The sequence below is a fragment of the Coturnix japonica genome, chromosome 2 (assembly GCF_054131305.1).
Source record: "Coturnix japonica strain WE chromosome 2, WE-NBRP24, whole genome shotgun sequence".
Lineage (NCBI taxonomy): Eukaryota > Metazoa > Chordata > Aves > Galliformes > Phasianidae > Coturnix > Coturnix japonica.
The window spans coordinates 610,001-623,848 of record NC_140664.1 but is presented as its reverse complement, the minus strand read 5'-3'; the positions used below and the strand labels follow the sequence as shown (position 1 = coordinate 623,848).

The 13,848-nt window shown below is 45.9% G+C and overlaps 1 protein-coding gene across 3 annotated transcripts in view; it reads right to left on the bottom strand.

Moving 5' to 3' along the window:
* ZC3H3 (zinc finger CCCH-type containing 3) overlaps window positions 1-13,848 on the bottom strand; it is a 137,689-nt gene that overhangs the window by 36,590 nt on the left and 87,251 nt on the right. For 2 of the 3 annotated variants that reach the window (XM_015856440.2, XM_085536867.1), the window contains exons 5-6: window positions 9,288-9,472; window positions 509-596 (exon numbers count right to left, since the gene is read on the bottom strand). In XM_015856440.2, the coding sequence (XP_015711926.2) occupies window positions 509-596; window positions 9,288-9,472 (273 nt within the window). The remainder of the gene's footprint in view (window positions 1-508; window positions 597-9,287; window positions 9,473-13,848) is intronic. The other variant, XM_015856441.2, reaches the window with a different exon arrangement.

Here is a 13,848-nt window from a genome sequence, read left to right as displayed (position 1 = left end):
AGGAAGGCAATAAGAAAGGCAGCGGGGTGTAAAGCAGTGGCAACGTGCCGTCGTTTTCCCACTTGTGGTGCTTTCCAGTTGCCACATGCTTCGTTCCCAGTTTGCAGGAGCAGCAGAGCTGGTTGGGTGCTCAGCAGAGAAGGAAAACCTGCAAGTTTGCTGGGTTGTGTTGGGATGTAATTTAGTGGCTCATGAAGGAAAAGAATACAAACTGCTGCTCTACAGATGGCAGTGACACTGCAGCCCTTGAGAACAATAGAGTTGTTGTAAAAAGGGACTTTCAGGGAAGGCTAGAGAAGGATTTGAATTCTTAAATGTGCTGATATCCATTACCGACCTTTCAAACCCTCTCAAGAGGAACTTGCAGAGCAGCAGCCAGCGTCTTCCTGCTAAGTTTACAACTGACAATGGGGGTGAACAGAGCTTCACCAAACTAAGAGCCAAGGAAACAGCCCCATCACGTGCTTCAGACACCACCCTGAGCACAAATCACACTGTGGGTACAGACCTTGCGATGTATCGGCTCGTGGCTGATCGGTTCAGGCAGCCAAATGGAGAGAAGCCAGGACTGCTGGGTGTGCAGCTCGATCGTGCTGCTGGAAAACAGGAAAAAAAACAGACACGTTCATGACCATTTGCTCAGAATCACAACATTTTGCAGGGATTCTTTGGCATATTATTATTGCTTGGATGAGTTTGCTCTTTGCAAGCTTTGCAGTGAGGATACGACCTGCAAATAAAGGTCTCTGAATGCTGCAGGGATCCTTTCCTTGGTGCTGGAAATTGCTCTTGGGAAATTCACACATATGCATTGGCTGCAGAGCACAATTTGAGGTTGCAGCAGCCCAGGGAAACCCAGTGGCTGACTTTAGTTCTGTGCATGCATGCAATTAAATTGTCCTTGAGTGCCATAGGAAAGACTGAATTGAAAATAAAAGCATTTCCAGGTGGTAGCAGCGTGCTTCAGTCACTCACCTGCCAGCCTGGGTGTGCTGGGGAGTGAGTGAGTGGAATTTGATAGTGCAGCAGCATGCAATCCCAGCGCTCGAGCTGTCACTCTGGCTGCCAATGGCTGCAAAACCCCATCTGTTCCCTTTGCAAATGCAAAGAGCAAGCGTGATGCTGGTGGCCTGTGCATGGAGATCGGAGGCACTGAGAGCTTGCAGGATGCAAGCAAAAGTCTTTGGACACAGCAGATATCGCATGGTGTGTTCAAGCTTGGTGCAAAATCACTGAGTATTACAAGGATATTGGATAGAACCACAGAATGGGTGGGTTGAAAGGGATCTTAAAGATCACAGAATCATAGAATGCTTGGCCTGGAAGGGACCTCAAAGATCATAGTACCACAGAACCAGAGAATGGTTGGGTTAGAAGGGACCTTAAAAACCATCCAGTTCCAACCATGGTCGCCACCCACCAGATCAGGCTGCCAGGGCCCCATTCTCATGTGCCCAGTTTCTCAGCCTGTCCAGAACCCTCTCTGAATGGTGTCCAGCCCTTCTATTGTGTCAACTGCCCCACTCAACTTAGTGTCACCAGTAAACTTGCTGACAGTGTACTCAATATCATGACATTGATACAGATGTTGAAGAACACTGATGCCAAGATGGACCCCTGGGGAAAACCACTCGTGATAGGCCTCCTCCTGGACATAGAGCCACTGACAACAACTCTCTGGCTGGAACTATCCAATCAATTCCTTATCCACCAAACAGTTTACCTTTCAAAACCATCCCTCATCAATTTAGAGGTAAGGATGTGGTGTGGGACCGTGTCAAAGGCCTTGCACAAGTTCAGGTAGATGACAGCAGTTGCCTTCCCTTTGTTCACTAATGCCTCCACTCCATCATAGAAGGTCACCAGATAGGTCAGGACACAAGAACTGTTTTTGGGGATGCTTGTTTTATGGCTTTTGGCTCGGGTTCTGCTTCCCCAAGGGAAAGATGACGAGGCCATCATGCTCAAGCAAAGCTGACCTCCCAAACAATGCAGGGAGAGATCCAAATTAAAGCCCATCATTAGGGTAAGGTTAGAGCATCCCTCAGTCCTCCACAATTACTTTTAAAGCTCTTGGAAGCAAGCTCAGCAGGACAAACTATCCCAACAGTAGGATCCCCAGGGCAGCAGACAATCTCTCTAAATATTTAATACCTGGGCATAAAAGCAGACTCTGGGGTATGAGCATCTTTCTGTGCTCATGTGCCATCCTTTTAGTTAAAGCATCCTGACAACCACATCCTTTAGCCAGAGAAGAGGAACTGCTAAATAAATAAATAGATAAATAAATAAAGGGTGCAACGGTCTCCTCCGTCTGGTTTTAAATGGATATATACCCACACTACAGGCATGGCTGAATGGTTGGATTCTTTTCACATCTTTCATCTTCTGGCAAGAAGAAATGTTGTTATACACAACCTAAAACCATTTGAAACTGTTGGGAGAATGGAACGTGTGCCACACTGGATGCATATAACCCTTTATAGATTACTACTAGGAATTAATTCGCAGCCTCCAAGCAGTTTCAGTGTGTGAGAGTCACTCCCACTCATTGCAAGATGCAGCACGGAAGCACCCATCAACCACATCCAGCAGCCTGGCAGCTGGCAAAGCAACATCTCCTCCTTGCTCTCTAATTACTCTGAGTGGAAATATTCGTCCAACTAATAGAGAACTGCCTAAATATTTACCCAGGAGGAGACAGCCCATCGGCCGCGTGGTTCAGAAGCTCTGTAATTATGTGTTTTTTTAACATGCAGCAGCCTGGAAAGAGGCAAAGCCTCATTTCTCTCTTCTGTCTATTGGGATTTATGGAGCTGCAGCACAATGTTGGTTTTAGAAGCTTTTCCATCATGCAAAAAAGAAAGTTTAAATGGAATAACAGAATAACAGAATCATTAAGGTTGGGAAAGACCTCTAAGATCACCAAGTCTAACCCCAACCCATCTCACCATGCCCGTTAAACCACGTCTCCAAGTGCCACGTATCCACAGTTCTTAAACATCTCCAGGGACGGTGACTCCATCACCTCCATTGGTAGCCTATTCCAACGTGTTACCACTCTATAATACAAGTGATTCTCTGCAAGCCTCGAAGCAATGAGTGATGAAGGTTAGGGCAAGACAGATGCAAGGTGAAATGTTGAGCTCTCCAAAGGCGCCTATGGCCTATGGGGTTGAGAAATGATACTAAGGCATGGAAAAGGGTTAAAAATACGAGCTGAAATGTGCTCGTGTGCAAGCCCATAGGGCTCCAGACTCAGTGCAACGTGAGAGACATGAATTACTGGGCTTGCTGGGAATGGGTTGATAGTTGGACTAGATGATCTTGGAGGTCTTTTCCAACCTTAGCAACTCTGTGATTCTATGAAACAGAATGTTGAGTGCCCCTAAGTTTGGCTCTGACCCTACAGAGCCTCACTTGGTCCTTCCTCCAAATGAACTTTGCAAGAGAGGAATTAAGCACAATGAAAGAGCATCGGTACAGGGACAAAGTACTGCTGGAGCAGGACAGCAAACTGCACATCCCTATGTTAAATGCAGAATTTCCATTATTTCAGATATTTAAATAAGTGCACAGGAAAAAAAAAAAAAAAAAAGAAGAAGAAGAAATACAAAAAAAAAGAAAAAAAAGCTGCTGGGTGAGCATCAAAGAACTGCACATTAAGGGCTTTTTAACTGATTACACACAGCACACCGGCGTCAGGCTTGATATTTTATATCCTGCATAAGGGACAGGTGTTTTTCTCTCTTCCTTATTTTTTTTCCTTAACGATTGAGTCAGGTCGAAGCGCATCATCTGTAAGGAAACCCGCAGCCCGTGCAAACAGGGCTGTTTCTCTTCATGCATCATCCCAACCCGACGCTGGCTCTCGGAGAGAGACGAGAAGTGATTGTTGTACCTCACCCAGCCGTGAGCCTCGGCGCGTCGCTCCAGAGGGAGCGGAGCTGTCATGTTCATTAAATGCATGATTACAGCTATGATTAATGGCGGGGGCTACCGCCTAACTCTTCTTCTTTTATTTTCCCAACTCTGTATGAATCCACAGCACAATAGCCTGGCTCTGGAGGTCCCTCGGAGGACACATCCCACTCTGAACTTTGCTTTTGAAACAAAATGGAGCAAGGTGATTGTGTCAATAAAGGCTCCCCATTGAAAAGGTTGGAGGCTGTACCCCTGTGACAGCACCCGCACATTAATCCAGATGGCTTTCCTCCTAGACTGCAGGATGAGATGGGTTCCTTCCCCTGGTACCTGGTCCCTTTCCTCCAGGGAAAGGCTGGCAGATATCTCCCTTGGCAAACCACCTTGGCAAACCATACAAACCATTCTCGGGTGCTTCCCACAGTGGGATGTGGGATGCTTCCATCCAGCTTCAACACCTCTGTGCAACTCCCCACTGCCTCAGGGCTTCTTAATGCTTTCTGAGAATGCCACCTAAGATTTCCCCTTGCATGCAAATCAACTGAAAACATCGCAGGGAGGTTGTGTGGTTAATTATCTTCTTAATTATTTAGGCAGGATTTTATTGCTCCTAGGGCACAGTGAAGTAGCGGGAGACAAGGGGATGCACTGGGGCCAAGCACTACAGTGGAGTAATTACACTCTGGAGCATAATGTTAGGGCATCAGGTAAACTCCCTTGTGACAATGGGACCTCTAAGCCCATTACAACAACCCCAAATCAAACTCTCACACAAGGAAAGAAATGGGCTCCATTCCAAGTGTAGGATGTTGCTCCAGCTCAGGGATCACTGATGCAGGGTTTTGCCTCAGCACTGCATTATTTAGCCTTGCTATATAACCTGCACCATTGCATCTTGCTTCTGCTCAACCCCCTTCATGCATGGCCTGGGCACTAAGAAGAAAAGGCTCTTTTCAACCATGCTATCCCCTTTAATAGGTCACTTTATAACTGTGCTTTGCCTTCTGCGGCGCGGGCAGCCTACTTCTGGAAGAGGCAGCCATTCATTTTGTGGGGCTCTCCTGCCTTTATTGCTGAACAAAAAGTTTTGAGGCTGGCACTCAGGAAATTTATTTCTTTAATTATTATTCATTTAAGTGGCTTCCACTGTTTCAGATGATCAGCACTAGCAGCTGCTGGGGGTAATTTATTTTACTCACCAGATAGCAGAAGCCCTCACTTTCTGGAAGGTAACAACAAAACAAGGGCTTTTAAAGCAGCTTTTCACGCTTTTCTGCCTGACCGCATCCCAGCTCTGAACAGGAACATGCATGTCCCTGCTTCAGGCACTCACAGGCATTTTGTTATTAGCAAAGCATGCTCAATTAACAAAGCATGCTCTGGTTTCAATGCTGTTGCACAATCAGCTCTGTGGATGCTTGCAAGGAGCATGGAGCATCTACCATACTCTGCAGACCCTGGATCCAGTGGTGCTCCTCAAGGACAGCAGGTCCCAAACCCAAGGGGTTTAGCTCAAAGGGATCAAGGGATTAAGAAATCCTAAAACTGAGATGATGGAGCTAAAAGGGTCCAGGGACTGAATGGCTGAGTAACCCTAAAATCAAGGGATTAAGCTCTAGAGAAGCTGAGAATTGAGCAACTCCAAACTTGAGGGTTTGAACATAAATGAACCAAGGGATTGAGTGGTCCCAAAAAGAAGAGACTGAGTTCAAAAGGACCCAAAAGCACTGAGCAATTCCAAAAAGAACTGAGCAATCCCAAACTTGAGGGATTGAACTTGAAGAAGCCAAAGGACTGAGCAAATGACTGAACTCAAAAGGGACCGAGGGATTAATTAATCCCAAAACCAAGGGATCAAACTCCAAGGGGTGAAATCCCAAACCCACTGGATTGATCTTAACAGCAACATGGAAGAGAGGAATCCCAAGGGATTGGAAATCCCAGTTGAGCTTGAGGGAACAAGGGGTTGAGGGTTTCCAAACCCAAGAGTCTGAGTTAAAAAGAATAAAGGGTTGAGTAATACTGAACCCAAGGAATTGAGTTTGAAGGGACCGAGGAATTGAGCAACCCCAGAACCAAGAGATTGAGCTTGGAAGAGATGAGGGGATTGATCAAAGCCAAAGCCAAGCAACTGAACTCAAAAGGGCCCAAGGGACCGAGCAATCCCAGAACCAAGGGTTTGAATCTGAAGTGTTAATGGGACAGAATAATCCCAGAAACAAGGGAGTGAGCTTGAAGGACTGAGAGGCCTTACTCAAACAACATCTAAATCAGCACAGTAAAGCAGTATTCCAACTTGAGCTGTTCTCACACCTTTGTGCATTAAGTTGGACTCTTCAATCATCCCATTCCAACGTGTTTTGCGGAATGAAGGCAGGACAATTGAGGCCACAGAGGGGTGAACAAGCTACTGGAGTTTGGGACATTCTTTAGCATGATGCAGTGGTGGGGATGTCTGGGCATGAGCTTCAAGTTTTCCTGGGTATCCAAAGTCACAAAGGGAAGATTTCCTTGCAAGAAGCAACTCTGGGTGTTGCTTAAACTGCAGTGAGCCCGCACGGTGGGCTGCAATAGCTTTACCTGCACTGCTTGTGCCTAGATTGGGGTCAGGGCTGCTTTCTGCACAGGGTCAAACCTTAATTTTGTTCCTGCTGCTTTCAATTTCATACCGGGCTGCTCTATTTTTTATTATTTTTTTATTATTATTTTTCTTTTATTTCCCCTTTCAAACTTATTTTTGAAATGCTGTGTTGCCAGAACCTTTTGCTTCTTTCCCCGATTTCATGGAAATTCCTCAAGCATCCGAATAATGCAGCAATTGTAGTAAGAAATGACGGAAAGGTTTGCTCAACCAGCGTACTGCATTTGCTTAATTAAAGCCACATCTAATTGCAATGCATCAAACACTTTCCACACTGTCCTGCTGCCACGTTTCCTAATATTTCCACAAAGTGAAAAATAGAATCTTTGCATTTCTGATTGTAGTCATGGCACAGAGAGACAAAATACCAACCCAATAAATTCAGGTGAACAGCAGAATTATAACCCATCGTTAAGTAAATCCCAGGCTATTAAACTGTCATGAGCACTTCCCATCTCTCTGCTACCCCAACACACGTTGGAGATTAAAAAGAGGAAAAGTTTTGCACAATATCCTCCCTTCATCCCTTTGTCTCTCCCCGAAACTGCACACTTGGCTGTGTTTCTCTGCATGGTCCCAGTCCAGCACTGGATATTTATGGACAAGGATGAATCCATCAGCCTTTTGTTAAGTTCCCTAAGAACAAATTCACTGTTTTCCAGTTGTTAGATGAATTTAAAACCTTTCATGCATTAGGATGAATGAAAAAAAAAAGGTCTGGAACAAGAGTTATAAATATGGGATATGCAAACACCAGAACTCCAAACAGCAGCAGAAAGAGTGATTTAAGCATCTCTCACCACCTAAATTTCCAATAACCTGAACTGTCCTTGAAAAAATTCCAATAACAGAGATGTTACAGTCAACCCAACCAATGTACTCCTTCAACAAAAGCCCTGAGTGCTACAATGGAAGACCCATGGGTTTTTGGCTGCTCTGTCCTGAAATCTGGCCCCTAAAGCTGGACCTGCTCCATCTGACACTTTCCACGGCCACGTCTTGAGGGTTTTGCCCACGTTTTGCTGCTCCAGTAAAAGTCTGCTGCGTTGAATCAGTGCTTGGAGATGGTCCTCAATCACAGATCTGTACTCAGGATTGTTCTTCCCTATGGGCTACAATGGTCTCATCTCCATTAAAAGGCATTTCATTTTTTTTGAGCCATTTCCACTTCTTGTTACAATTGCTTTGAATTTACCAAGTTCCCTGACAGCAGAAGTACTCAGAAGTTCCTGGTCCCATGGAAAGGCAGCAGGAGTGCAGGGATTTAGAAACTACTGATGGGATTTTTGTCTGCTCAAAGCTCTTCTCCTCCCTCCTATAAACCTTTCCTTTGCAGCTTTGTTTAATGGGACCTGGTGAGTGACAAGAATAACCCATTCACCTCCCAGCACTAGATCTCAAAGGGATGGGCTGTAAGAAGGGGTAAAATGAGGGAGATGGGACATCTATTGTTCTCATTTCCTTACAGCCACCCAGAATACCCCAAACTGGGGTAAAAAACAGCTTCCAATGACACTTCCCAATGACGCTGTCCTATTTATTCCCTCTCTTCATTCAGACTTTTCCATACACATATTGTATGTGTATGTCAATACACATTATGTACATAAAATGACTTTGGCATTAGATTGCCTTTTTAGCATCATTCATGAACATGTTCATCTCTGCTGCCTCCATCATTCCAACAAAGAAAAACACCATGGAACCACTGGTTGTGCCTTTCCCACCTTAACTTAAAAGAGGGGAAGGGGAAGGGGAAGGGGAAAGGGAAGAGGAAGGGGAAGGGAAAGGGGAAGGGGAAGGGGAAGGGGAAGGGGAAGGGGAAGGGGAAGGGGAAGGGGAAGGGGAAGGGGAAGGGAAGGGGAGGGGGAGGGGGAGGGGGAGGGGGAGGGGGAGGGGGAGGGGGAGGGGGAGGGGGAGGGGGAGGGGGAGGGGAGGGAAGGGAAGGGAAGGGAAGGGAAGGGAAGGGAAGGGAAGGGAAGGGAAGGGAAGGGAAGGGAAGGGAAGGGAAGGGAAGGGAAGGGAAGGGAAGGGAAGGGAAGGGAAGGGAAGGGAAGGGAAGGGAAGGGAAGGGAAGGGAAGGGAAGGGAAGGGAAGGGAAGGGAAGGGAAGGGAAGGGAAGGGAAGGGAAGGGAAGGGAAGGGAAGGGAAGGGAAGGGAAGGGAAGGGAAGGGAAGGGAAGGGAAGGGAAGGGAAGGGAAGGGAAGGGAAGGGAAGGGAAGGGAAGGGAAGGGAAGGGAGGGAAGGGAAGGGAAGGGAAGGGAAGAACAAGCAACACTTCAGGCACAATTAGAAACCAAACCCTGCCTGAGATCTGCACTTTGAGGTGTCAAGTACCAGTGGAGCTAAAACACACATTTAATTGAAGCTAAATCTAAAGCCAATAACTGCATCAAACTGCCTCCTTCATAGTTATCTGCAGAGTGACCCTCCCAGCTTTGTTAGGTCAATATTAAGTGTAATTTGATGAGCATATCAAATATATTTAGCCTTGAGGTGCAACTTGAAGCTGCCCAAGACTCAACAATCCTTCTTATAATTAAAAAACAACAAGCAGTGTAACAGAGTGGACCTAAACCACCCGGGTTCCCAAGCTTGTCCTTAGTGATGACATAGTCCCAACCCTATCCCATGGAACAAGCAGCTACAAGCCAACATCAGCACTAAAGCTGGAGCACCGTTGGATATTTGATACAAACTAGGACAAATTCTCACTGCTCACCTGCTCTGCCAGGGCTCTTGGTGCTCAGATCTCTGCACCGACCAGGGGTGTTGGAAGTTTTGGAGAGTTTATTCGCTGACACCCGGTACATCACCCCTCCAATGCAGCGATAGCCTTTGCTCTTCCACCTCTGCTGTATGGCTTGGGATTTGCTCGTCTTGGGTGTTGAGCTCGCTTGGGGGGACCTGTAAGGAAAGGATAAAGCCAAAGTAAGCACCAAGTCAGGACGATACCACAAGGATGATACCACAGATGAGCAAACCCAGAGTTGCTCAGTGATGGAGGTGGTACAGAAGCAAGCAGTTAAGCTCCTCCTTTGGAGAGTGCAAAAAGAAGGGACTGGGGGAATCAGATCTTATTTACTTACACCAAAAATAGATGTAATTAAAGACTCTACAAATGGTACCTCTTCCCTCTTGCACAAACAAGCACTTTTTTCACCCACTTTGCCCACAGCAACGCTTGTCCATGTGCTAGTCTATAAACTGCAGACCTTTCCCGTTGACCTCAAAGCACAAGCTTCCATCTGCACTGCCGGTTTGTGTCTTCCTAATGGGCACCTTGGCAGAGCCAAACAGGGATCCAGGTGGGTGCACAGATATTGTGTTGTTCAGCACTACCGTGCTGGGCTGCCTAATGGGCTGGCAGAGCTTATCCTGATGATGGCTACAAAAAGCAGAGCCAGAGGAATGGTCACTCAAATAGTTTTGCAGCCTTCTGCAACTGCAGCTCTTTCAAGGCTTTTTCCATATCTTTGCATTGGATGAGCTGTCTCCCATAATGTCAAAAGCAAATTTTGGGAGTCAAACTGGTTCTTTGCAGCTCCCCATCCCTCTGCTATCCCCTCTGAGGGGACACATCCTCCCCTCTTAGCTCTGCAGTGAGGATGATGATGGCTCAGGAGCTGTGCTATAGTCACACACATCAGTGTCGTTCCTAACGTCTGTTTGCTTCTACAGGCAAAGGACAGCTTTCAGAAGCTCTCAAGTGACACCCTGGAGACAAATCCCTCCTGGATGGGCTCATCTGTCACCAAAAAACCCTTCCTGTTCCCAACCTGATTCCCTGCACGATACCATCTCTCTCCCCATCCGCCACCCGGCTCATCGCTGTACATATGCCGTTATGCAAACAGAGCTGTTCCAGCCAAATCAAATCTATCCAATATCAGTCGTCTTAACCATTTAGCACTAATCCAAACAGTAATTTGTTTATGCAAATTAGAGCTCTAATTTTGTATTAGTACAAACTATGCTCATAATGCTATTAGCAGAACGTATATAAACCGCGCATTACTGAAGAATATCTGTAAATTAAGGCCTGCTATCCTATCAGCAGAATGCAAACCCTGGAGAGCATTACCTTTAAATGAACATGTGCTGCAAAGAAAGAGAGAATTGTAAAATGTAATAGTTACATTTCTTAGTGCTTAGCGTGACAGCCTATTCATTTAATAGGGCTGTTGCCACTGGCTACCAACCTCATAGAATTACTGCCAGATTTGCAGAGGGGATGGGGACAAAGAAGTGCTCTGCTGCACTGGGTGCAGTTTCTTTGGGCAACCTCTGCCCTTGCTAAGGAGATGAGCAGAAAACTTGAAATTTTACAAGGAACAGCCTCTCTTCAATCTTAGCAAAGCTAAGGGTGGAAAGACCACTAAGATCATCTCGCCCAACCATCAGCTCACCACCACCATACCACTAAGCCACGTCACATAACGTGACATCTACCCAAAAACTCCACAGATGGTAACTCTACTACTTCCCTGAGAGGTACATAACACATGTGAAGCCTTCCAGTCTTCCCAATGGAACCACATGGGATGACATGGATGAGGAGGCATGAAATGCTCAGTGGCAATGGTTGCTCATTAAGCCATAGAATGGGTTGAGTTGGAAGGGACATTCAAAGGTCATCTAGTCCAACTTCCCTGCCATGAACAGGGACACCCACAGCTGGGTCAGGCTGCTTAGAACCCCATCCAGCATGACTTTGAATGTTGCTAGGGATGGAGCATCCACGTCTCTGAACAAACTCTTCCAGTGCTTCACTACCTTTATTGTAATTTTTGTTTGCCTTATACCCAGTGCTCCAGGAAGCCCATGTCCCTCTAGTACCAAGGACTCCATCTGGATACGTCTGTCAAAGTCATTAAAGAAAAGCACTGGTCCCATTGGCCTCTGAGGGACATCACTCGTCACTGATCTCTATCTGGACACTGAGTCGCTGATCACCACTCTCTGGATGTGATCTCACAACCATTTCCTTGGCCATTGAATAGTCCACCCATCAAACTCCTATCTTTCCAATTAGGAGAGAAGGATGTTATGCAAGACCATGTCAAAGGCCTAACTGAAGTTCAGATAGATGACATTAGTGGCACTTCCCTTGTCCTTGGTGCAGTTAGACCACTGCAGGACACTGGGTTGGACAGGTGGAACCTGACCTTGATAAATTCATGCTGGTTGTCTTATGGTGGAGTCACCATCACTGGAGGTCTTCAAGAAAAAGGCAGATGTGGTACTGAGGGACATGGCTAAGTGGGCACAGTGGGGATGGGTTGATGGTTGGATTGATCTTGAAGGTTTTCTCCAACCTTAACGATTCCATGACTCTATGAATGGATGGTTGGACTTGGTGATCTTAGTGGTCTTTTCCAATCTTAATTGGAATTGGAATCTTCCAATTTCTTTCCTTTGTTCTCCCAAACTGGGCATTTTGCACTGAAATCACTAGAAATGCAGAGCTTGAGGGAAAATGTGGAGGTAGAGAGTAGGGATTTGGAGGAAGGGAGTGTCAAAAGGAATAGGGACACAACGAGGAGTGATTCATGCTTGTGCTGTTACTCTGGTCTATTTAACATCTGCTAGATGGTGCATTTTGCAGTCATAGCTCCATTTGTTATAAACAGACACCACGCTGATGATACACATCAAATGGCATGGACAGAACTGCATTTGAGCCCAAGAGGCTAAAAGCATCACCTAAGATGCAGTAAAGCTCCATGGTAAAATCCAATGTGAACTAACCAGAGCCCAAACAAATACAGCCTCCTACCCAGTCCTTCTGAAGGAAATCCCAGACCAAATGTCTATAAAACACTAAAGATGGGAGGTGACCCTCTGCACATGACTATCACAGCTTCAGTGTGATAAGCATCTTTTGATTCTATGCATCAATTTGAATATCATAGATTCATTAAGATCAGAAAACACACAGAAGATCACCAAGTCCTACCTTAACTCATCCCCACCAAGCCCACTAACCATGTCACTCAGTGCCACATCTCCACAGTTATTGAAGACCTCCAGGAATGGTGTATCCACCACTTCCCTGGGGTAGAAACAAAGCGATTCTTGCTCAGAAAAACACTGATTTATAGAAATGCTCCCATACCCTGTGAAAATAATGTCAGTGGGGTCCAAAACAGAAAAAGATTGGGGAGAAAAAAACAACCCTCCTACAGATATAAGATGGATTTAGTCCAACAAAACACAGCTCCCGCAAATGCTCTGGATATTTATTTTCTCACTTGTTTCTGTGCTCCCTCCAAGTGTTGAAGTGGCCCCTGTTGCAAAGTCACCATTTATCACAGAGTTATTACCCATTGGCATCTGACCCTGTGTATGTGAGCAGAGAGAGAGCAGGTAGTGGCCGCCGGCGAGCGCCAAACAGTGAGAGCTGCACTTTTTATAAAACATTTAATACTTTTATAAACCAGTATTAAAAAAAAAAGAAAGAAAAAATAAATAAATAAATAAAAAGAAGAAAGAGCAGGGCAGTGTTATGCACCAAAGGACCACAGGTCCCACATCTCCCTGCAAAGACTTTTCTAGGAGTTCTGCCCTGCGCCCATCAACGTGCGCTGAACCTCTTCCTATTTGTACTTCTGTAGAAAACTTATTATTGAGGTTGCCTGAAAGTAAAGCCATCAAGATAAAACATAGGTTAAGGTTTAGGCTTTTGGGTTCGAGTTTAGGCATTGGGTTAGGGGTTAGGTATGGGGGTGAGGGTTAGGTATAGGGTTTAGGGATTCGGGGTTAAGGTTAGGCACATGGTTAGAGTTTAGGGCTTAGGGTTTAAGGGTTAGGGTTGGAGTTTAGAGTTAGGATCTCATTGCCCAAAGGGTGGCCACCTCCACTTCCACCCTTTGGATGATTCTGCAATGGGAACATTGGTACGAGGACAACCCAGGCTCCTCAACCTGGAAAATCATTTCTAAAAAGTCAAAATTAGTAGGGGAAAGAAAAATGAAAAATAACATGCAATGATTTCTCAAAAGGAGTTGTAATCTGCTCCAATAACCTTTACAGCTGTTTCTCCTACTCAAGACAGACAGACAGAGGGAAAGGCAGCAGCAGGTTGTATTACTGCTTCAGCAGTTTTATGATCACTTGATGGGGAGTGCTCCCAAACCCCCGAGTTGGGGACATCCTCTGCCCAAAATTCTCATGTTCTGAGCCACGTTGCCTGAAATTCCTGTGTTCCCAGTCCACGTTCACACCATGCAAGTGCACAGGCTTAGAGATGCTGCTCTCCAGGAGATGCTTCACTGGGAATT